Below are 26508 nucleotides of genomic sequence, written 5' to 3'. Positions count from 1 at the left end.
AAATTAATGCTGTATATCTATACTATGACATATAGTACAGCTAATTATAATCACTGTTGGAAGAGTATTTACATACACAAGAGAAAGCAATGTTTTAATGTTAAACAAGAAATATATAAATTATACATTCATTATTTTTACCAACTCAGTATGAAACTGTATAAAGTAATAATTCAAAAGTAATCAGCAAAATTAATATTTATTATACGTGGTGATGGATTATGACTTTCATTTTCTTCCTTAAGTTTTGCCTATTATAAAACACTTTTAAACAAAAAAAGTGAATTTTTTTTTACAATAAAACAAATATAGAGAAATACAACAAAGTTTAAGAAGTTATGCAATTCAGTGTCCAGTATTTGTCTCCTGCATAATACCATGCTGCTTAGGGCAGCAGCATGAGGCTGTTCTTTGTGCAGAGGGGCCACCAATAGAAACTAAAGCAGGTATTTGTCTCAAGGTGGCCAATTCAAAGGCTTCCTGGTGACACATTAGGCATCCTAGAAGGAAAGCTTCTACCAATGAGATTAACGCTAATTAGCAAGGGCAATAAAATTGGCTTTTACTTAATTTGAAACAGAATAATCAGGCAGGAGACTGACTAATTAATTGGTAACAAGAGAAAAAGAGAACAGCAAAAAGATATGAAGTGAAAAGATCAAGAAATCATGAAAGAGAAATCAAGAGAGGGGCAGGTCTCTATTATTGCCTCAGATTTTCACATCTGCACATGTGACTTTACACCATATGTACCCTCATAACTCCCTCTCCAACACACACACACACACACACACACACACACGACCTGAAAATGTCGGTTCTTCGCAAATCCAAAAACCCAAACATATATTTATAAGAAGATAGGACAGGTCTGTGATTTGAAACGCCAATAAAATGATCACAATATTTGAATGCTCGAGACTTCTTAAAACCAACTTCATCACTTTTCCAAAAGGCAGTAGTGCTCTCTGAGTCAATTGGAAGATAAGTGCAATATGCCTTGTTAACAGATTCAGGGAGTAAACAGCAAGGACAGCATAACAATGGTTAAATAACAAGATAAAAAAAATGATCAAATGATACATAATGAAACATTACGTAGCCCTGTTACATTAGGCTGGACAAAGCTAATATGGATAATTTCAACATAAATTCACTCAAGATACTGCTAAAGGATATACAAAGTATTTCACTAGTGTGCTCATCACCTAGAAAGGTAATATTCACAAGATGCAAAGAAAAAGATCTGGTTGATAGTTTTTGTCCTAAAATTAACAACGAAAAAAATGTGGCCTTCATGGAGAAAAAAAACGAATTGCTTTTTATCATGAGAAACATTAATTCTGCATCTTTTTCTTTCCAAGAGAGCACTTTGCTCTGGATCATCTATTTTTCTCTCTTGGAGCCCTGTTAACTCACAAAACACATTTGAAAAATGCTCAGCCTGGTGGCCTGCACCATTTGTGGCCTTCGAGTAGCTCTTCTCTGTGTCAGTTTAAGAATCAAAACTTCAACCTTGGCCTCTTTAGAATAGTGTCTGATTTAGCCCACCAAACTACAAAATATGAAAAAATTCAGCCTTTTAGAAGTACATTCCCTTTATTCTCACAAGCATAAGAACCTTTTAAAGGTCATTTGAGATCAGATATTTTTATTACTATGTGACTAGAAAAGCTCAAAGAACATACTGGGAACCCCCGGCCCTGTTTGCAGCAGGGGCAACTGGAGGAATAAAGCTTTGATGTATAAATTGACCAGATGCATAGAAAGGGTAGAGGGCAGCTCTACTGTACCATGTGTATCTGTAGTACAGATATTTGGGATTCAGACCTGAGTATGAGACTTTGCCCTGCCATTTCCTAGCTGGGTGAACTGGGCCAATCACTAATCTCTTCAGGCCTCAGTTCTCTCACAGATAAATTTATGAAACAGATTAGGGGTTGGCACACTATGACCCATGAGCCAAGTCTGGGCCACCATCCGTTTTTATAAATAAAGTTTTATTAGAATACAGCTACATTTATTTGTTTATGTATTGTCTGTGGCTGTTTGGGAGCAAAACAGAAGTTTAATAGTTACAACAGAGACCATATGGCCCGCTGAAAAGAAAGTCCCCTTTTTTCCTCTTCTACTACACTTTACTCACAATACTTCTGACAGAGATGTGTGAGTTTCCCCCACACACCGAGAAATTCCCCAATTCTCTGTGGACATCAACTGGATGTCCTGCAATTTAACTCATATCTGACGCTAACAATGCAGTTAGGGCAGATCTCACAGATTAAGGCCTCAGTCCCACAAGACTGCCCCCACTTCGATACCAACCATAAGTTCAGGTTGTTACCTATGCTAATTGACTAGTTATAAACTGGGGATTCCCATGACTACCTCCTCAGATTTGATAATTTGCTAGAAAGCTTATAAAACTTAGGAAAACAGTTTATTTATTAGATTACCAGTTTATGATAAAAGGATACAGCTCACAAAACAGCCAGATGGAAGAGATGCATAGGGCAAGGTATGTAGGAAGTGGCACAGAGCTTCCATGCTCTCTCTTGACGCACTATCTACCTAGTACGCCTTGATGTTTTCAGCCACCACAGAAGCTCTCTGAATACCACAGGTCAGAGATTTTTATGCAGACTTCATCAGCGGGCATGACCAATTATTAATGCAGTCTCCAGTCCTTCTCCCTTACCGGGCAGATAGGGGAATGGAGCTGAAAATGTCAAGCTTCTTATCATAGCTTGGACTTTCTGGTGGCCAGGCCCCAACCAGAAATTATCCAGGAGCCCACTAAGAGTTGCCTCATTAGAAAAAAAATTGTTCCTGTCACCCAAGAAATTACAAGGAATTTAGGAGCTCTGTGTCAGGAACCAGGATCAAAGACCAAATATTAGAACAAAAGATGTTCCTAGCACCCTATCACTTAGGAAAATACAAAGATATTAGGAGCTCTGGCCAGGAGCTGGAAATTAAGACCAAAATATGTATTTCTTATTATATCACAATATCGCACCTGCAGAAGCAAAAACACTAGCCATTTACAGAGAAGGTCTGCCGATTTCTAAACTAAATAATTTCTAAAATCCCTTTTAATCTAAAATATGTAATTGGTTGAAAATCAGACCCAGTTATTAAAGAATTGCTTCTCCATAAATATCTTAGAAATGAAATTTAATACTGTATGCATTAAACTCAGAAACTCCCACTCTAAACATGAAACAAATGTAAGAAGGCAACCCTCTCTCCCATACCCATATACACACAAACACACACACATATACAGTATAAAATTCAATGCTCATTCTTTTAGAGGTGAATTTTTTTAAACATAAGAGATTATGTTACAGTTTAGATTTCTTAAAAGTAATATGAGTGTAAATTAATTTGCAAAATGTTTGTTTGATTGCCTCTAAAATCTAAAATGCTTAAAGGTAAATAAATGATGCTTGGGGAAAAAACATGCTTGGGGCTGAGGTCCATAATAGTCGAGGGATTGGAAATTATTTTGTTTTATATTTGGACCTTTGTTTCTGGTGGATGGGAGTCAGTCATCTACCCAGAGGGAAGACATATGGTACTCATTGGACTAAAGAGCCTGGGAAAACCCACTCTCTCTCCACAAGTTTGGTTATTTTGGGCAGATCATCAACCTATGAATATTGTGAAATGCAATTCAGAATCTCAGAGAGAATTCTGTCATTGCAATGACCTTCACACGAATTTCATTTCCCACAGTTGGAACCACTCCACTTAGAGCTTCATGCTGGCCTGGCCTGTGGCTCTAGGGCAATGGTTCTCAAGTGTGGTTTCAGACGAGAAGCAGCAGCTTTGTCTTAGAACTTGATAGTAAAGTATATTATTGGGCTTCACCCCAGATATCTTGAATCAGAAATTCTGTTTTCACATGTCTTCAGGCGATTCTGATGTATGCTTAAATTTAAGAACCACTGATGTAGGACAAATCCTAGCCTCACCTACTGGGATGATTCAGCACCTTGAGGCTTTGTGCTTCAACCTTTGTTGCTGCAGACAGACTCCATCCAACATTCAAGTGGAACTTCAAATCCAGCCCATGCTGTTCCTTTTTCCATTATGTTCTCATCCCTTCATGGGATACCCATGACTTCTTACTGATTCTTTATCATGCCATCTTCCTAGACTGCTAAATAATATCTCATTCCCAGCTGAAGAATGCCAGTTTTAACTTCTAATTCTATATCCCTGCCCTCCCTGCTAACTGCCTGCAAGTGACCTGTCTAGGCCTGGGAGCACCTTAAGGTACAAATGCTATAGACTGGCTCATGAATTATTCATGATTTGGCAGAGTCCTTAAAATTTCTAGCATTAAACATTATAGTGAAAATGAACACGAAATCTAGTTGATGGTTTCAAAGTTGACCGCCACATGACTTTGAGCCCTAGTTCCACCACTGACCAGCTATATGTTTTTTTTAGCAAATAACTATAGTATATTCATATATGGAATAGCATACGATCATTTAAAAACCACCTCATAAATAAGTTCACAGCATACTGTATATATGATATATATATATTTCTATATAAATACTGTATTTATATATGTTTATAAAAATCTAAAATGAATCTATAGTACTTATTTATCTATATATAAATACTAATACTATATGATTCAAAAATCCATATAAGTAATGCCATGAGTGGTGGGATTACCTGTAATTTTTATTTTCATGTTTAACTTATTCTGGGTTTTCTAGATTTTCTGTTTTCTGCCTGCATTGCCCATACTTTCCAGCTGCTGGGCCCTGTCTTAACAGCTGTCCCTCCACTGAGAATGTTTTCTTCCATCTCAATCTTTTGAAATTCCTTCAAGATGGCTCAAATATCTCTTTCTCCATGATGTCTTTGCATTTTTATTGACTGTCACCGGCCCCAAAGTCATATAACAGTTGGTTTCTCCTATAACATTTACATTTTGCTCTGTATTGACCATGGGAGCTTGCAAAATTAAAGAGTAGTAAAAATGTGAGAAACTGGTGAATGAATAAATCTGAAGAGGGCAGTGGTTTTTCAGCTCCAACCAATTTCTCATAAGTGAGAATATGGGTCTAATATTGCTAGGCCTTCTAATATGTCAAGAAAAGCAAGAAATCCATATTTTTTAATGTAAACTTTTCAGTTTTTAAATATTAGCACATTAAAAACAAACAAACCCCTCTGTAGACCAAAGAAAAAAATTATCTAAACTAAATCTAGCCTGCAAGCCCAAGTTTGCAATCTCTCTTTCAGCTTATATCTTTTCCATGTCTGTATCCCCTTATTACCCAGCACAGAGGTTTGCTCATAAGGTTTTGCACTTAGTAGGCACTCAGCTGTGTACGCTGTCCACTTGGTAGGCCAATGAAAATCGAATCCACATCAAAGACCCATCATCCAACCTTAATATTCTAAAACTTGTTTTGATGCTGAACTTCTCTCTGAAGAGCCTTCCAAAGGTAACATATGGAAGAAAATTCTTTCTCTATGACCTAGAACAGGAACTTGTCTTTTTCCTGTACTTCGTACTAACTCAAGAGCATTGTCAGCACTCAATAAATAATAAATTAGTCATTTAATTACAGCTTTTGTGCATCCAGGTCATGTTGTATTGACTTCGTATTTGAAGTAAAATTTTCTAGCACTTAAGAAGCAAGCAGTAAGGGGCAAAAGGCAAGCACAAGCCAAGCAAAAGTCTAACAACAACAAAAAAAAAATGCCAATTTTTATGTCTGCTTCAGAAGAGCTGAATCAGGTGAAAAAAAATAGAAATGAAACCAAGCCAGCTGAATATCTCATAGCAGGGATGGGAAAGCAATGCCACAACATCCGGGATCTATAGCATTACCTCACTGTCATTTACCAAAGAGCATTACCTAACTGCTTTTGGCTCATCAGAGAAGCACTTTCAGTGTGAGTGATAGAGATGACCTAATAAAAGGTATGATCTCAAAGTAAGATAGCCAGGCAGAGTATCTAGCCCAGAGTCTTGAAAACAGTTCTGTATGTGACCTCTAAGACTAGAGGTCATGAGACAGGAGGAAGGTCAGCAGCAAAAGATATCCCTTAACTAGTGAGGAGAGAAACATCATTGTCTCAAGAATACTAAGGCAGAGCTGATTCCATAGGTATATTCCTAGAAGCAAGCTAAATTTTGTCAGTAGATGGTGCTAGAATGTGGAGGTTCAACACTGAATCAACACATAGTGCCTGCCATGTGATGAGCATAGTTCTAAGCATAGACGTCAAAGTTTCTGTTTTCAGAGAGCTTTCATTCTAATAGAGGGAGACAGATAATAAGCATGCTTGAAAAAGGAAATGTCAAATAGTTATACATCATATTAAAAAAATAAAACTGTGTTGGAACTGTGAGTGTCTGGTAGGCTATATTAGATTGGATGGTTGGAGAAGAGTTCTGAGGAGACGTATTAGCTGAGTCCTTAATGATAAGGAGAAATCAGCCATGCCAAATTTTAGGAATCTGCATGCCTGGAGGGAGGAACAGCTAGCTCAAATACAAGGACCATCTTGTGTTTGAGCATAAGAAAGAATCCCGACATTTGTGGACTTCACAAAGAAAGAGCAAAAGGTAGGAGATAAGCTCAGAGGGAAAGAAAAAAACAAACAAACAAAAAAAACCCACAGATCACACAGGGTATCGAAGTCCCTAGAAAGGCATTTGGAATTCCTTCTAAATACCCATTAAAGCAATGGAAAATTTTAAGCAAATGAGTACTACCAACCCCCCAGGTCATATTTCCCAAGATGATTCTGCTGCAATGCTCAAACTTGAAGTGGGGGGAACCTGGGCTTGAGCATAAAGCAAGTGAGCCCATGACGAAGTCAACGCCAGTGGGGTTTAGAGAAATTTGCTAGAATTTAGCTTCGCCACTTGCCAAAGCCCTATCAGCACCTTGGGACTTACTCAAAACTTCCATAGCCCCCTGCTTGTATTTCTGTTGAGCTCTTATTAGACTGTGAGTTTTATGAAGGAAGCATTACATTTATTGAATCCTTTTATCCTCCAATGCACTGCACAGTGAGTGGCCAATGACATGTGTCCAGGAGTTCGTTTATTAGGATGCAAAGGAATTAATAGAATGTGCAGTTGACACTACCCATCCTGCCCTGTTTCTTGAAATGCCAACAAGCTTCATGGGGAGGGAGCTGACTATGGGTCCAAGATTTATTGAGTCCATTTTAATGGGCAGGTAAGATCCGTTGCTTTAGCTAACCTCTGCTAACTCATGAGAATATCATAAGCCATTATACTCAAGTCTGATCCCTTCTGAATTAAAACCGACTCATTGGTCTTCATTTACAGTTGTCTCCCCTTATGCGCAGTTTCACTTTCCATGGTTTCAGTTATCCACAGTCAACTGAAGTTCAAAACACTAAACAGAAAATTTCCAAAAATGAGTTTTAAATAAGTTTTAAATTTCTCACCATTCTAAGTAGTATGATGAAATCTCGCACTATCCTGCTCCATCTCACCAGGGATGTGAATCATCCCTTTGTCCAGCATACACATGCTGTGTACACTTCTTGCCCCTCAGTCATTTAGTAGTAATCTTGGTTGTCAGGTCCACCATCATGATATTGCAGAGCGTGTTTTCAAGTAACTATTATTTTACTTAGTAATGTCTCCAAAGCACAGGCATAGTGATTCATATGTGCCAAAGAGAAGCTGTAAAGTGCTTCCTTTAGGTGAAAAGGTATGTATGCACAGGAAAAAACATTGTATATGTAGGATTCAGTACTATCACAGTTTCAGGCATTCACTGGTGATCTCAGAACATATTCTCTGTGGGCAAAAGGGGACTACCATATTGACATCTAAAACGACGAACCCGCCCTGTAAATTCTGAAATGTCTTCTTGAATAGTGTGTGTAAACAATGACCCACAAGGGAACAATCTGATAAGAGAAAAATGAATATAATACTTACATATCCATATTCCAAATCCCAACACCAGCAGTAATTGCAAAATCTTACAAAACATGCTCTGAGAAAGTCCCCAATGAGGATTGTAACATAGGTGGTCAAAACATCAGAAACAGTCAGCCGCACAAATTCCTGTTGAGATATTATCTGCATTAAAATTTACATTTCTCTCCTCAAGTGGTCCTAGTGTTGACATCAAATTTTTCATGTTTCTAAATACTATGAGCATAGAAACTGCAATTAATAGTTGAAAAACTAGTTAGGCACATCTAGCAAATAAAGACTGTTTACACCTATTTTATTAGTTGAAAAGTAATTGTTTTCTGTTCCAAAATCACTGTATCTAAAGTATTCTTACTGAGAAACTTTTATAAGCGGGATACATGAACCCCAAATAGAAAAATATTGACCACACAGAAGTTTAAAATTTAATCTGACAAACAGCAATATTTATAAAGTTAAAAGACAAACTTAGAAAAAGCACTTGCAGCATGTAAGATAGCAGTAAGTTTTCCTAACACATTAAAAACTTTTACGAATCAGTATGACAACAGATGGGTGATCCAATTAGGGAAAAAAATGGCAAATATCATAAATAATAAATCCATAGGAGAAAACATACAGTCAATTAAAACGTTCAAAAATACTTAAACTCCACACAATAAAAATTAAAATTAAAACAATGAGTTGTTGCCTCACAGAGTGATAAATATTTAAAAAAAGCTATGCCTCTCCATATTGGTGAGACAGGCACTGTCATAAACTGATGAGAAAGATAGACTGGCACAATGCGTGGGGGGGAATTTGTGAAGATCCATCACATTTTAAAGTGTGTGGAATTTGATCAAGGAAATTCACTTCTAGAAATGTATTCTATGGCAATATTAACACAAGTACACAAATCCATATGTATAATTATGAAAGTATTGCTTCTCCCAGAAAATAACTGGAAACAATTCAAATATGCTCAGGAGGAGATTAAATAAAACAGGGTGTTTTCACAACAAAATATTGTGATCTTTTAAAAGAAAATGCTACTGTGGTTAGACTCCATCGAATTGTATACTTTAAGTGAGTGGAATAGTATTGCACGTGAATTGTATCTCAATAAAGTTGTTTAAAAAGTGCTGAAATGTTATGCTCTAATAAGAAACAGGTTTTTAAAAATTTTTCAAATCATGATATGTAGTATGAACTCATATATTAACAAAAATCCTGTGTGTATACATATATATACATATATTTATGCATATGTCTAGAAAAGATCTAGAAAATTAGAAACTGGTTAGTGGTGTGAACTTGAATTTATGTGCAAAGCGTGTGCACTGAGAGTTAGAGAAGTTCACTATTTCTTCATGAAACTCGTATGACAATAAGCAATATATATAGAAGAGTAGACATAGAATTATAAATTTTTATCATATTTTGCTTCTTCTCTTTCTGTTCATTCCCAAAAATTCATGCCCTAAGAAGAATGACACTATCTAATAAGACATATTTTGCCAGAAGTATTAATGTTCTTCTATAACTTGAGAAGTTGGTGTTTATTTCCAGTTACCTCTAAAATAACTACAGAGAAAGATTTTTCTCATAGGGCAAAGGGCCATTTCACTGGCAATCATTAGGTTAATTTAGAGCCTCATACTTCAAAGCAGTGTTTTCTGAACCCTGGTAGTCATGTACCACCTTCATGATTCTTGTCACATCCAAGTTCCATCTGAAATATTCTTTGCCTGATATTACTTTTCATATAATTTATTTTTTAAAAAATTAACCACTATTGTAAATAAAAGATGTATATCGTTTGCCATAAATAGAAGTTAACTATAATATAAATATAATAAAAGCAAAAAATATATATCACACTGAAAATTTAAAAAGATAAATTTTAAAAATTATTGTAGCATTAGTTTCCACCAAAAATATAGCTCCTGTGATGAGAGCTTGTAAGCAGGTAGCATATTTTGGGAGGTGTTGTCAAAGAACTGGAGTGGGGATTGGGAAGAATGAAACAGGGAAAAAAGGAAAGGCTTTACTCAAGAATGTGTTAAAAACTGTCACTACTAGAACAATTGGGCCTCGATCCTTCTGGGGACCCTCTTAGTAGCCACACAGACTAAGCCTCAGACTTGTTCATTCAAGAGACAGAAGAGGGAAATATTGATTCACCAGCTCTCATTCCCACTAGTCTAGCATGGCCCTGTGTGGTATTAATGACCAACTTGATGACACAGAGAAGCTCTGGGATAAAAGTAAGAATATAAGTACAGTTCAGTTGAGACACTGTCCGGTAACAGCTGCATGACACTTGTTTGCTGCAGCAATGGCTGGAGTAAAAAGGTGGGCCAAGACAGTGTAAAGTTTCTGTATAATCTGAAACCTTCCTAACTCTCTATTCTTTTTGCATTGCTCTTTCCTCTGTCTTCTCCACTCCAGCTCCACTGGCTTTCTTTCAGACCTCAAACTCCATACTTCTTCAGGCCACAGGACCTTGGCATGTGGTCTTCACTCCATTCAATCATTCTAACCTCACCTCATGACTCGGTTTGTGCCAATAAACATGTATATCAGCGTGGCACCACCATTTAGGGAAGCCTCTCTCACCTCCTGACAAAGGCAAGCTTCTCTATAAGTTCTCAAATTCCATCCATTTTATTCTTATAATGCTTTGTAGCCATTGCAAATTTGCAATTTTGCATAGTTATTTAATTAGAGGCTTTGTTCTCCCCAAAAGATTACAATTTTCACAAGGACAGAGAACTGGTCCGCCTGTGCTCTCCGCTATACCTCTAGTATCTAGCACTTAGCATGCACTCAATTAATATGGAACGAATGACTGCGCGATAGTAAATTCACGCAGTTCTTTGTGGCCATAACTTTTCTCTTCCCTACTCTTATTCTCCTTTAATTTCCCAGGCAATATGAGTTCAGATTCTAATAACTAGCATCCATTAGAGGTAGGCTATGAAGGATATTTTTAGGTTTTCAGATTATACAGAAACTTTACACTGTCTTGGCCCACCTTTTTACTCCAGCCATTGCTGCAGCAAACAAGTGTCATGCAGCTGTTACTGGACAGTATCTCAACTGAACTGTACTTATATTCTTACTTTTATCCCAGAGCTTCTCTGTGTCATCAAGTTGGTCATTAATACCACACAGGGCCATGCTAGACTAGTGGGAATGAGAGCTGGTGAATCAATATTTCCCTCTTCTGTCAGAAAGATTTCCTCAGATAAAAGAAAACTTCAGAGCATTTTTGAAGTCTTCCCAATCCTCCTAAGCTTCTTCATCCCAATGGCTGAAATTTTATTTTTCCTAAGCAGTGTCCTAACTTCCACAGACAATAGCAGAAGAAGATTCAAACCTTATATTATAATGTTAAAATATTCACATAGCATAGAAGGAACACACTGATTTATAAGAAAGAAAATCCCCAAAATGGTGGTCCAGCCCATCTCAGGGACATCATCCAATCCCAGAGCCAGCATTCTATTCAGGATGGGAGCGTGGTCCCCACACAGGTTCCTGTTGAGCATTGAGCTCCTCGCCTAACAACTTCACACTCGTGACATTTAGTTAAAATGACTGGCCACTTTGATCAGTAAACCTAAGAGCATTGTTTGCAGGGATGCCACAAAGGGCCTCAGTCTGTAGATATTCCATGGCAGGAGTTTGGGGAGTATGCGTTGATGCTAACCATGTTTCATGTTTCAGCACTGTGGACAAGGACACAAACTTTAATTAGATAGGTTAAATATGGGCTCCTGTCATTGACTTCTTTTGAGGTCTTGAGCAAATTGTTTTATCTTTCTACGTCATGATCTCCTCATCTATAAAATGGGGATAATAATATAACTTCTCTCAAAAGGGTAATTTAAAATTCAAAGAGGTAGTTCTTGGCACACTAGAGGCATTCAATAAATTGTTGTTTATCTTTGGCTGTTGGCTGCTTTCTCTCCTTCCCTGAAATACAGACCTCAGTATATAGCTCCAAATAGCTGTCTCCCAAGAACGGCTCTGCTGCCTATCTATCACACACCATAGGAGATGAGACTAAATGACTACATTTTGAGATTCCCTGGAATAATAAAGGAGCCACCAAATTATCTTATATTCAAATTCAAAGGGAGCTTTGAGTCCCACTGTATCCTTGAGGAAAAACAAAGCAGAGGACAGCTATGGAGGAGAAGAGAGAATATGTGGAATGTTCTCACAGAACAATCAATGAACCTTTAGGGGCATGTCTGCAACATTACATGCACAAGAGTTGCCTTTACTAATTCTTCTAGAGCCATTTTTTCTTTAAGTGGCTAAAAGAAATGTTTCCAGGTGTATGGATATAAATATTGATCTCTTAGAAGCCAGAATGTCCCAGCACTCAGGGTTTTTATGTTCCCTGTGTCCTCTTTGTCCCATGGATTCCACTTCCTTCATCAATATTCTATTCAAAACCACAACCCCTTCCCTCCGGGTGGCTCCTGCAGACTGTCCAAGTGCTGAATGCTCCTTTAGAGAAAGAAGGGTAAAAGCAAAGGGGAAATACTTCAAAGTGCAGTAAGGCAAGATGATGAAGTAAAGAACAGCACTATGCATAGGGGTTTTTTTTGTCATTGTTGTTAAGGACAATGCAAGCAGCATGGTCCAGAGGCCACCAAAAAGAATAAGTAAATAAATACTTTTTTCCTTTTTTTAAATTCAGTATGTGCAGGAATATCACAGATGCTTCTGCATAATCAAAAACATAAGTATTCTCCTAGATTGCATTGGCATTCATGTCTAATTAATCATCGCCTTCTCTCCAGAAGCGAACAGCTCCAATCTTATTCTTTACACTGAGTCCTACTGATCCAGTTTAATAGGTATTTATTTGCCTACTAAGGGTAGGTTTCTTGGCCCTGTGCCAGTCTGCATTCTAGGATGTATAGAAGAGAACATCTCAAACTCTTTGAGTTTGTGAAAACTACGTTTCTTGTTTTTTTCATTTCTCTCAACTTCTGCCAAAGATTTAGGGAGCCGCTGAGATATGATGCAACAAACCCATGTTAAACACTATAACCAGACTTTGCTCAAGGAGCCTTGAAACAGAAACCTGTGTACTCCTATGTATTCGTTTCCTGTTACCACAAACCTAGTGGCTTAAAATAACACAAATTTATTTTTTTTACAATTCTGGAAGTCTTAAGTTTAAAACCAAGGCACAGGCATCAGGGAGGAATCTGCTCCCTTGTTTATTCCAGCTTTTAAAGGCCGGCTGCATTCCTAGGTTCATGGCCCCCCTCCTCTGTCTGTAAAGCACATCACTCCAACCTCTGGTTCCACTGTCACATCTGGCTTTTCTGACTTTAATTCTTTTGTCCCCCCTGTTATTTCATTAGGCCAACTCACATAATTCAAGATGATTTTCCTATCCCAAGACCCTTTGCTTAATCACATCAGCAAAGTACTTTTTACCATATGGGGTAATATATTAAAAGGTTTCAGAAATCAGGACGTGGACATCTTTGAGGGGCCATTATTCTGTCTTCCACACTGTAGGTCTCAGCACCTCTCTACTAAATATAAGCAGCTTTCTCTTCATTTCTTTTAATTTAATATTTCATACATGATATGTCCCTGTAAACACATATGAAATGTGCATGTCTGAAAATTTAGTATTTAATAACATGTAATTGAAAAGAAAGGGGTTTAACAGATCCCTGAAAGCTTAAAAAATAAAGTAAAATAAAATCCTTAACTATACCATACTTTTTGTACTCAGTCATCAATGTTATGTTCTAGCGTTATATATATTTTCCATATTTTTTCCACAATTAAAATCATAGTTGATTGGCTTATATCCATTGAGCATCTGTTTGAAGCTGAGAACATCGAATAACATCCGTATTTAAAAAAAAATATATTAGTTTTATAAGACTAATGTTAACTTTGAATTTTCCTTTTATCTTACAAAAATAAATACACAGTAAATATTATTCAAATAATTTCACAATGACCACATTACTGCTGAAACCGTTGCCTAACAGAAGTACTATGACATATTTTATAATGTTTATTCATCCATGATGAACCAAAGTCTAAAATCAGTTTATAAAACGCACATTAGATGTGTCAATTCTAATGAGATAAAATTAAAGGCTTTTTAAAATATAAAATGGAGCTCTGTATAAAAATAAGAGACCCAAAGTAGAATTTTTTTTCCCTTTGGTTTTGCTTCCCTTATTGGACAGAAAGCCATATGAAACACTTTTTCTTTTCTCTAATAAAATACCACTAGTTTTGGACTGTGGCCTTGTACACAATCATTATGAAAACAACTAACCTAAAATTTCCTTTAATGCTTAAGAGATGATTATTTAACAAAAATTGACATTATTGAACTTACTATTAGTGTGTGCTCCCAAAGAACCCATTTTTTTTTTCTAGCAAACATGTAACGCTAAATAGAGTTCAATTTAAATACTCTCTTTGGTCTGTACCTAAATCAAGGTGCTTTATAAAAACACAAATAGGTAGTAAAGATCTCACGCTATTTTGAAATATTCTTCCTTTATATGCAACTGTGAAAGGGATGTAAGGGTAGAACTTGCCTCAATGGATAGATATGAAGACTACATGAGATAATATATATAAATATTATATTTTATATATAAATAAATTCACAGCTAGCACATGGTAAACAATAAATCTTAGCTATTTTTTTATTAGTAAGCAATAAAGAAAGGTCATACCCATGGAAGAAATATTGATTCTGATCTTTTTTTAATCCATCAATTGTCATGCACTTCTATTTGTGATATTACCTGTCCCACCATTGTTTCCCAGCAAGGTCCTCGAGGTACATCTGCAGGGTGCACAAAAAAGGGTGGCCCAGTACTATTTCCAGTAAGTGATGCATTATACGCCTTGATCATGTTGGCTTCCCATATGGTAATATTGGCCTTTACTAGCTTCTCCTCTTCAATCTAGAAAGCAAAGAGATGGGGCGGGAAATGAAGATGAAACAGACTGCCTTTCTGTCAATCTTGAGATTGGGAATGCTGTAACATGCTGATGGCAAGAAAAATCCAGACACAGGATTTACCTTGTTGTTAATCTCATCCATCAAGGCAAGAATAAATACATACAAGTTGCCTAAAAGAAGGGCAAAAATGCGTCCCAGCAGCCATTTCAGAGCAATGAGGGGATGGTAGTCTTCCAATTCAGCAAATAAGTCAAACAGTGTTGGACAGAACATCCCCAGGAGAGACATGACCATGTTCATCTATGAAGAGACACAAGGGATGAACTAGGTTAATGGTGTTCAGAAATTATTATTGCTTTCTGCCAGAATTTTGTAAGATCCCAGCTTGATTCCTTTGATCTTTTATAAGATTAAAGAAGATTATCTCATGCATTTTAAAAATGCAATCTTAATAAAACATCAAAGACAATATTCAACATTCTCAAAGTGTGCTTGTGTATGAGCTTGTGTATGTGCCAGTAATAACAGTGTTTCCTGGTATAATGAGGGATGCAATTGACATCACTCTTGATCCAAAGAACATGTATTGTTCTACGTGGTAACTGATTCTAATTCTGATATGGTGATGCACTTCACAACAATATTTCCAAAGGAAATGAAAAATGATCTGCTTGAGAAATGAGGTACAAACTGGAAATACTAATTCGACTATCATCAGCATATGGGCCAGTTTAATCAGTTAGAATGAATAAATTCCTTGAGGGGGGCTCAAGACTAAATACTGAATTCTGGGAAATACAAACTGTTTGGAGCCAAAAAAAAAAAAAAAGGAACGGTTTTATCAAAGAAAACAGAATATTCAGAAAACAAAAGGAGAACACATAGCATTGTGTGTGTGTGTGTAAAAAGGAGAAGAGAGAGAGAGAGAGAGAGAGAGAGAGAGAGAGAGAGAGAGAGAAACAAACCAGTAAGAAATGTGTGGTCTTTCTCTCCTGACTGACACCATTATGATTATATTATTAGGCTAAGTTAAGTCAAAGTAAAGAATCTAGAGCATGTACTACTTTTATGACGAGAAAAAAGCCTTCTTTAAATGAATAGAATTTGGAGGGGTAGGAAATAAGGCAGAGGAGAAAGTGGATTATTGGCAGTTAAGTTGCTAGTGAAAAACAGGGAGAAACCCAGGCTTGCCAAAGTGGAGGAGGCAATTTGAATGTGTTGGTAAGATAAACACAGGAAGCAAGTGCTTTATCATTGCCAATTCAAAGAATTCAGGCAACAATTGGATCTTTCAATGACAGATGCAGGATTTACAGAGAAAGTAACATAAGGTCATGAAAAGAGTGTGGGGTTTGAAATCAAGATTTCTAGGTTTTAACTCTAACTCTTCTCCATGGTTTTGTGACTACAAACACATCACCTAGTCTCATAAGATTCATTATCCCCATCTGTAAAATGTATGGGTTGGAATATGTATATGCTAATATCTCTTCTAACTCTAACTTTCCAGAATGTCCTAAAATGAAAAACAGACAGAGACAGATTTGGAAATTAGGCTGGAATAGAGAGGAAAATGTGGGACAGGGTTGGTTAACCCACAGGACAGGATGGAGGGCACAGGTAAAGAGAAGACTTATTTAATATTTCGCCATAGAAGCATAACCCATAAAATTTCAAATGTCAGGTTCTAAACACATAAAAAGCATGCAGAGACGAACTTCATTTTTTTCCCACCACCCAAGGGTGTCAGGATCTTGCTGAGCAAATTCCTGGGATCGCTTCACAGCCCAAAAGATGAGGTATCCACTCCCGGCAAGTGTTAGAAACACGAAGAAGTTAGCAAGAAACCTCAGGAATCTGATCAAGTGGATGTTTTCTTCTACTTGGGCTGCTCTTTCTTCTATTATAGCCTCCTGTACCAAGGCAAAACAGAGAAAAAGAGAAATATTTGAGCTATAAAAGTATGAACTCAGCAATTAATTTTGCAAACATCAGATGTAAGGAATGAAAATGTAAACTAAATCTGGATTCCATAAACCAGTGAATATTGCCAGGAAGCGAGAACAAGTGAGAGAAAGAAGGAAAAATTTTTACAAACTCTGATTGATCTACTACTAGGATAGTCTTCATTCTAAATTCAATACCAGTACAGGTTTTTTGTTTGTTTGTTTGTTTTTAAAGCCACACCATAATAGTTTAAAGTCATTTTCAATATTGAGCTAATATTCCTGTAAATAATGAGCACCGTTCTGTTATGTAAAATATCTGATTTTGATTACTAATGGTCTCCTGTTTCAAGACAATGCCATTATTTTATTACCAAATTTGGAGAAGAAATAATGCTGCCATGGGTCAGATATTTCCAGTTATAATCTGAACCCTGCCCAGATCTTGGTAGGCAGATGATGAGTTAATCTTTCTTTTAATTGTCAAGATACTTCGCTAGCTAGACCATACGGAATGGCTCCAACTTTACTCTTAGTAAAGACTCTTGAAGTTGGCATCTTTACCTTAAAGTTCATTGTGATAGAATTGAATTTATTGTCTGCTGTTTCAGGATTGCCAATCAAGTAGTCCCAGCTAGTGAACACCTTCCAGCTGAAGTTGAAAGTGTTGTCATCACCACCGCCGTCGTCACCAATATTTTTGGTCATCCTGTAAAAATAGGAAGTTTAATCCAGCAACCAGAAAAAAAAGGAAGGAAGGAAGGAAGGAAGGAAGGAAGGAAGGAAGGAAGGAAGAAGGAAGGAAGGAGAGGACAAAGGTAGGGGGTACCCAAACATAATGATAGGTAAATTGAAGAACCAATATCTAAAAAGCATATTTTCAAACAAGTCAGTTTTAATAACCAGAAAATAGAAGTTTATATTTAAATTTTGTTTTGGTTTTAATTTTTTAAACTGTGCATTTTCCAGGCCTTCAAGATGAAAACACCACTAAGCATTAATGATTTTAATTATTCTAAAGAAATCCTCATCCCACAAAAGGTTAAAACCAGATATATGATTTTTGGCCTCATATATCTGGTTTTAACCTTTTGTGGGATGAGGATTTCTTTAGAAATATGAAGAAAATCATTGCCTGCCCCCCCCCCCAGGAAATAAAATTATGGATAGACTCTGTAACTGTTCTGCAGACCCCTTGACACCTAGGGATGGACTAATCCAGGTAAGGTCAGGGAAACCCCTGCATGTATTTCAATTCCTCCTGGAATCTTTCTCAAAGAGTGATTACATGGAGTGCATAAAATTTCTTCATACTCTACAACTCTTGACAAAAAAAAAAAACAGGATTTTTATATAACCATAATGCCAAGTGGTTACATATATTCTATCAGTGACTTAAATTTTTTTTTTTGCTTGGAGAGTTTAAAATACATTTACTTACATGTTTATTTCAGTGGTTAGAGATCTATATTCTACTCACTCCATTTCCTTTATCCCCTTATCACTGTAAATAGCAAAATTAAAATTTCATATGATACATATTATAAATTAGTCCCACAGGTTTTGGTTTTTAAAATATTATAGAGATATGGATCTGAAAAATAAAAAAGCACACTGACATAAAGCTGACATCATAGGTTGGCAGGCATCTCCAAGATCATCTAAATTCCTCCACTGTTCCTACTCCTTATGGAAGTCTATGTATTTTAAATGGGCTAGCATATTGTGAAAAATAACCAAACATAATTATTCTTTATACCAGACTACCACTTTACCCTTTGCAAATGGTCTTTATGTATATCATTATATTTGTCCTTTTCAAAAACTTAGCAAGAAGTAAGAGTATTAAATAGTATTCTCTTTACAAAGGGGAAAGCTGAGGGTTAAAATTATAAAGTGATGTGTTGTACATTATCTAGCAATAAACCACAGAGGTAGGTCAAGCTTAGGTTTCTACTTCACTCTAGTGCCCAAGCTAGAATACCATGAAATATGTTAAACCATATAAAGTGCCTTTTCTTAAGTCAAAAAGAGTTGAAATCAAACATTTTCCATGGTTTAACCTAGGAAGAAAATTATTTATTTGATTAAAATGCCATCATCCATTTTGTCACTGAGCAAAGGGGCAGACCTTAAGTAAAAAATGAAAACTTGTCAGATATGTTTGTAATAAAACTTTATTACTGGAAATTTTTTGTAGGCAGCCTCCCAGAGAAGAGAATTCAAGCTGGACAAGAAAACTGGGGACATCTGGCATGTGGGAATTGGCAAGAGAGGGAGTGGGGTTCTGATAGGAGTAAAGAAGGATATCAAAGACAAACTTCTCACTACACATTTTTGCTGAAAGATGGCCCTGCTAGCTCTAAAATGTTCCATGTATAGCTCTATCCCTAGCCTATAGAGGAAAACAATATATATCTTTAGGAATATTTTTTTCTTTTCCAAGGGGGCTATAGTTTTGAACTACGGTATCTATAAAGTAACCACTAAGTATCATTTGTATTATTTGCTTGGCTGGCAGGTTGTAGAAAGCAATTGTTTTGTTTATATCTTTGCCTAGGATTTTATACTGAATTTCTTGCCTTGGACTCACAAGTTTACATCTCCATTTATGCATTGGGGTCATTTGGTCACTTTGTGGATACATGTGGAGGTTTTTAATATATCAAATACATGCTTTCATAAATCCTAAACCAACAGAGTCACTAAAATGTATCCTCTCCTAAAATGAAAGTCAGGAAGAGGACGAGGATTGAGAGGAAGGTAGAAAGCAATCCTCTAAAGACTCACAGGATAAGACCACCACACAAGAAAAAGAAAAATATAGCAAGGACTATCCTAAACCACATCTACAACATGCTTGAGAAGGAAGAAATTGCAGCAAGTATTTGACTGTAAAAGATAACATAAAAATACAAAGTCAGTATATTGGCCATAACCACTGGTTGTTTCTTACTTTATAGTCTGTTCCCCAATTGAGCATTGTGAAGGTGGGAACATTTTCTTTGTTCACCACTAACCTCAAACTCTAGACAGCCCCTCCCCAGATTTCCTATCGTAACTGCTCAATAAATAATTATTAAATGATCGAATACATGAATTATGATTTTGGAAGTAAACTGAGCATGTGAAAGAGCATCAAAAACATACAGCCTAAAAAGCTTTCACATGGTACAACACATATGCTTTTTATGCTATAGCTGTCCAGTTCTGTTCTTGTCATCATGGTAGGTTTTGACAATATCATCTCATTTTATCAATGGTTGCCATTCATTCCAGAGCAGTACAATCCCTAGTCCATGCTTGCAAAAAGTGTATTTTTCATGTTGAATTTCATAATCTTAGATGCAGTTCATTAAGCAGTGATATGACATGGAACATTAGACTTTTAAATTCCTCACACCTCACCACTTTTCTGCTTGAAGCAGAAAAGCCTGGCATTTCTGAAACAAGGTCAACCATAGTTTGAGAACGAGTAGACAATCATATACTTTATGGGATTTGCCAGGACTTCCTGCTCTGTAGACCAGCCCCACTTACCCTCCATAGCCTGCTGTAGGGTCTGAAACCCATCAATAGAGACTTCATCATTGGTATCTCCAGTGAAAACATCTCTGAGAAGTAACATTAGACTGGAGTCTATGAAGAGTTCTGATTTCTTTTCTTTGAGACTAAGATAGATTCCTGCAGCAAAAAAAGCTTTAATTGGGAAGAGGAAGAAGAAATAATTTTAAGGCTAAGATCCTATGGAAGGATGTCGAGACATAGAAGACTTTTAGTTAGAATATCAGGAAAATAATAGCTGTCTGAATAGCAGGTACAAAAGAAGTGAAAAGAAAGTGGACAGAGGCACTGAACATCTAGGTAGAAGGAAGAAAATAAATTTTCACTTATAAATGTGTGAGGTTGGCCATGATTTTAACATTATCTTGTCTTTTAAGACAAAAACATAGTTCCAATAAGTTTATTTTTTTCCCCAAAACTTTAAATGACAGGAGTTATGTAATCAAGTTCAGATAACTCCAAAGGAATTTGGCGACGAGCAAGGAACAATTTTAATATAAAATTAAAAAGGCAACCCGGGTCAAGACAGAAGCAGGTCCTTGACTTCATTGCTATAGATGTATCCTCATTGGAGACTAGAGGGAAAGTGCTGAAATGGTGTTTAAGGCTCAGTTCTAGAATTTACTAGCTATTTGAGCTTAATCGAATATCAAACTCTACTGAACCTTAATTTCTTAATCTATCCAGTAAGAATAAATAATACCTGCTCGACCAAGTATAAAAGATTGATGGAGGAACAAATCAGCCTGTGTAAGGAGGAACACAATACAAAGAACTAGCATGGTGTACTCGGTAGAAAATACCTTTTGAAGCAGAAAAATCTAGGTTCAAATGGCTCTGAGCAAGTCATTTAGTATCATTAATATTATTATCTGTAAAATGATAAAACTAATACATACTTTGCAATGTTTAAGAGTTAATAAATAGATGAATATATTCCCATTTTTTCAAATTGAAAAATATTTATATGCATGCATTGAGTTGTTTCCAGTAGTTTGCTTCTCTGAAATATGCAAAATGTTTAACTTTTAATAAGAACAATTAGATCTTGAAATTTAAACACCTTTACTTTGGAAGACAAAACTTTAAACTGAAGAAGACAGCCAGCATATGAAAGAGTTGATGGTCTCCATGCTATGTAACTTTACGTTATTCTGTTGTTAATTTGCTTTTAATATGTATGTAACTTTTTACTATGAAGTTCTCTAAGCTTCTATTGTGGTTTGTAATGCACACGCCCTAGATGGAAGGAAGGAAAAGAAGAAAGGTGTAGGAAGGAATAAGGAAGGAGGAAGGAAGGAAGGAAGGAAGGAAGGAAGGAAGGAAGGCAGGCCTAAAACCAGGTGACCAACCATCTGGGTTTGCCAGGGACTGCATGGGTCTCCAGGACACAGGCTTTCAGTGCTAAAACCAGGAGAGTCCTGGGTCAACAAAGTTAGTCACTCTACCTTAAAACCTCAGAATACTTTTTTGAGTTTCTAGTTCATACTACCTTCCAATTTCCCTATTAGGTAATTAAAAATAGATATTTGCCACCATTTCATAGATGAAGATGCTGAGACAAATGGTATGGGCAAGATGACAAAGTCCATCAGTAGCCTAATTGATTTTAGAACTCGGGTTCCCTCATACTTGATTTGCGTAATGTATTCCAAAAAGCCACTCGTGTTTTTTCCAATATGTTCTATTGGGGTGAGGAGGAAGGAGAGGAAATGATAAGTGATTCTGTACAATCACTTATATTTCATCAATTGTTTTTCCACCAAGCCTTGTCCCCAGGGCTAGGAATAGGATGGGAGTCATGAATTGTTTTGTAACTATACAAGTCAATGAGTTTAAAACACTGGCCAATCAGGTATCAAATAGCCAAAAGTCCATGCCAGAGGGAGGTACCAAAGCCAGATTGGTTTGGTTGACATAATATGAATGGCTTTGAAAGGGAAAATGTGGATTTGGTGTCCTGCAGTTATCCTAAATGGCAACTTTGAGCTAGTTAGAAAAACCTGGCATTTCCTCTAGATGTGTCTTCTCCAATATGCTCACCACCAGCGATATGTGGTGCCTGAGCACTTGAAATGTGATAATGTAAAATACAAGATTTCGAAGACTTAGTACCAAAAAAAAATCTTGATAATTTTATTTTACTTATATTTTGAAGTAATAATTTTGATATATTGAGTTAAATAAAATATAGTATTAAAATTATTTTTACCTATGTATTTGTTTAATATGTCTGCTAGAAATTTTTAAATGAGATGTGTAGTCCATCTTATATTTCCTTTCACAATGCTGCTCTATAAACTTTTAATCCGTCTGTGAGAAAATTATTGTAACAAATACACCAATCCATTAATGTATAACTGCATAACCTTATATGATTTCCCTGCCATTGGGGCTACTGGGAGACCTCAACTCCTCAACCATGTTGGCTTTGTTCAATTCTTCAATAAGTATATGAATTATAATCCTAATAAAATTATTAATGTTTGTCAATTACCACCAGCTAGACATGTTCTGGGTGTTTTATATGTATTAACTCATTTAGTTCTCATAGCCATCTTACGACCAGTTATTATAACTCTATTAGAGATGAGAAAATGGAGAATAGAGCACTTGTGCAATTTGTCAAAGGTCTCATAGTACATGGTAGAGCTGGGATTTGAATCCATGCAAACCAGCTCAAAAGCCACCAGGGTATACAGCCTCTGCAGAGTCACTGAAAGAAGCTGAGTACCTGGACATACAAAAACATGCTTCCCCAATCACTATGAAGACTAGAGGACTAACAGAGAAATAATACTTCTGAGGCCTTTATAATATAACTGGCACCCCTGATTTTAGTCTTGCCAAATCAAAATGGTTAAATACTAGAAATATCTAGATTATGAAATGTAGTAGTACTTTAGCGGGTAGACAGATACCTAATATTTAAGATCTCTGATTACACTTGGACGGGTAGATAAAAATTTTGGATTTGGGGTCTCTAGTAAGGCTTTTTCAAGTTCTAAATGGGCTTAAAACCTAAATATGACAGTGTTCCTTGGTGGAACCAGTAAGTTTGATGGGGATGAGACACAAAGTGTGTCACAGACTGTTCCAGAGAGGTCTTACTCAGGGAACTTGGGCCCGCGGGCAGAGGTCCCTCTCTGAAATGAAGCAGATGGCAAATTCACCCTGTGCAGAGTCAAATATAAGGGTTAGAACATTGAGGTGTTTCAACTCTTTTTCTACGCTAGTGCAGAGAATTGACTAACGGATAGATTATCAGCCCCAAATAACTGTGTTAGGTTTCTGCAGTGTCTTTAAGCAGAGTATTACAATTATATTTCAGGCAGGGGGAAAATTGAACTGTCGTTTTATCGGTTCCCCAATAAAATTCTTCCTCATGCTCTAATAAATCTTTTTCCAAGACAAACAATGATTACACAGTTGATCATGATGGTCTGGTTGCGAGCCATTTGTTTTTGCTGTCTTATGCAGCTGAAATTTTTTGGATGAGTGATTATTCTGGTTTTTTAAAAAAACAAACAGAGAACAACAGATTCTGCCTATTGTACTGATTTTGCAAGTCACAAACCTCTCTGTATGCAAAAAGAGGGGTCAGCAGCTGTTTCCCTATATTGTTTGCAAATGTCACACTGTGAAGTACAAAAAGGCACGTTTAAAAAATATGCTTAAACACAGGATAAGCATACAACCAACAGTTTAACCCAGTGAGATGACCCAAAGGCTTGTGCTTGTGTTCAACTATTTTGTTTGGAGAATGTAATAGTCTAATAGTAGTGTCAGTATTAAATGACATTTTATCTCATAGACTCTGCATCCTCTCAATGTGAAACAAAAAAATATACATATCCATTCTCCCGTTTGATTCCAGAAATCATTACTTGCTTCCCAAGAGAACAAATGAAACTTACGCTTTAAGGACAACCAGAAAGCTGTATCCAATGCACATGATCCCCACCAGAAAATAGGAGAGCGGCAGCCTGAAATTCATCCATCCGATTGTTCGTTTATTGTCGTAATAGCCATAAAAGAGGACAGAATATTGCGCCAAGCCCTAAAATCCAACAGCAAAGCCACTTAGCAGATGTTGTAAAGAGCAACTCAAAGAAAAAAAGATAGACTTTTAAGAAGAATAACAAAATGACATTTATTTTCAGCCTTGGGATATGGCCCTGACATGAGCCCTATTGTTTTGCTTCACGGAGTGAACGTTTCAGCTGCCACATTGATTGACAGTCTCATAGTTTACTTGAAATTCGGGGACTTCTAAATAGACCAAACTTGTAATCAAATATAGGCTCGCTCAGCTGTGGAGCCATTACCATGAAAAACCCATTGATTGAAGCATCGACATACACTTCATGGTGTTATTTGACTTACAATTTGAAGAGCTTGCTTAATATTGGGAGGAGAACCTAGAACATGCTTCCTCAAAGTGCCATGGCAGTCACCTGAGCCACAGTTAGATTGGTTCTCCTAAACCACAGAAGCCATGTCCCAGCTCAAGCGAGGAACAGGTAAAGAGACATTGGAACCAATCTTCTCAATCTTCTATTCATCAAGACTATTACAGTATTCTCCCATAACGAGCATATTTGTTCATGTAATTTCATGCTCCTTCCTAAAAATGATCTGCCAGAGTTGGAATCACCATTTCCCAAAGCCACCTGAGTGGAACATATGCAGAGCACTGGTATACTCTGATGCTGCTTCCTTTATAGTATTCTTCACATTCACTGTGTTTTTCATGCTCGGAATTGAAACGTTGTTTCCATAGTACTATACATCCACTTCTTTAGCTTTTCTCTGACTTGATCTCTCTCTCTGGCAATAACTTAAAATTACTATGCTTTGTGAAGTGAGGAGATAATAACTTGCCAGTGTGGGGCTTCCTCTTGAGATCAAGTGGGTCACCCTTGAATCTTAGAAAATCCAGTTGTCTGACTCTAACCAAGCCAGGGACTTTAAAGCCTACCATTGAAGAAGGGAGGAGAAGTGGGAGAAGGCGGAAGGGGAGGAAGTGCCCTGGATGCTAATTTCCAGAGGAAGAATTAAGACAAGTAATTTTAAGAACTGCCTTAAACAAAGATAATGCCTAGCCCAAATTGGAGGCCAACGGAGATCTGAAAAAACTATTGCTTTCAGAATTTTCAGCAAATTTATTTTTAATACTCTGTAAGAATTAGCAGGGGGGTTTGGGGGAGGGCGGGGAGAAATGTCCAGAATATCTTAGAAGAGAACATGGGCTTAAGTAGAGTTGGGATGGAATGAGCGGGGTGTAGGTAAAAAAGCACTTCTCTGAACCTTATCTGCCTATATCTGCATTTTTTTTCAGCTCAAAAGAAAAAGAAAAAGAAAATTGGGGGCTAAACAACTAGTGAAAACCTTAAATAGGGGAAGTAAGCAGGCTAATCTCGTGTCCCAGAGAGGAAACCAAACGAACGTGGACTGGCCCACTGCCCAAGACCCAGAAAGCAGCCCGGGAGAATAATCATTGGCAGGATTCCCCTGCACTGGTTCCAGGACATCTTCTTTCACATTCAGCAAGTTAAAGTCTCTGTTCCCTCTCAGCTATTTTAAATGCCACCTCCTTCTCCCCTGTCTTCAGACTGGCCGTCCTGTCCCAGGGCAACAACAACAGAACATAGTAAGTGTTGGTACTTGGCCTCTTGTGTAGTTTAGAGATATCTCAAACAGTTTTTTTGCTCATAATTATAACATTATTTTCCAAACTCCTCTATTTTTCCCTGCATCTAACCCTTACCTCATTTCCTTGCTACCGTCCTGACACTTAGTGATCATGGTTGTAGTAATAATATCAATCGATAAGTTTTGTTGAACACTTAGCATTTGCTGAGCACCTTACTTCATTTCACAGAAGCCTCAGAAGAACCTAAAGAAGTTGCTGCTGTTGGGGGAAATAGTTTTCCTCAACTCTTGATGTTTCCTTCCATGTAGAGAAGACCCATAAATGTAACACTCCCAGGCTCTTTCCATGACCTCACACTAGTCCTGGGGAGGGGACACTAATTGGAGAGCAGAGCATGGAGGAACAAATGGGA

At 36.9% G+C, this 26508-nt stretch overlaps 1 protein-coding gene across 8 annotated transcripts in view; it reads right to left on the bottom strand.

Annotated features, from left to right (window-relative positions):
- The window catches only part of TMC1 (transmembrane channel like 1), a 259282-nt gene that overhangs the window by 18817 nt on the left and 213957 nt on the right, over window positions 1-26508 (bottom strand). For all 8 annotated transcript variants that reach the window (XM_039841651.1, XM_039841643.1, XM_039841469.1 and 5 more), the window contains 6 exons: window positions 24358-24500; window positions 17441-17585; window positions 16649-16843; window positions 15051-15230; window positions 14770-14931; window positions 7970-8098 (listed from right to left, as the gene is read on the bottom strand). In XM_039841651.1, the coding sequence (XP_039697585.1) occupies window positions 7970-8098; window positions 14770-14931; window positions 15051-15230; window positions 16649-16843; window positions 17441-17585; window positions 24358-24500 (954 nt within the window). The remainder of the gene's footprint in view (window positions 1-7969; window positions 8099-14769; window positions 14932-15050; window positions 15231-16648; window positions 16844-17440; window positions 17586-24357; window positions 24501-26508) is intronic.

Source organism: Pteropus medius, unplaced genomic scaffold (genome assembly GCF_902729225.1).
Source record: "Pteropus medius unplaced genomic scaffold, Ma_sr-lr_union100, whole genome shotgun sequence".
Classification (NCBI taxonomy): domain Eukaryota; kingdom Metazoa; phylum Chordata; class Mammalia; order Chiroptera; family Pteropodidae; genus Pteropus; species Pteropus medius.
Note: the sequence above shows the minus strand (reverse complement) of the source record. Positions and strands in the feature narration are given on the sequence as shown.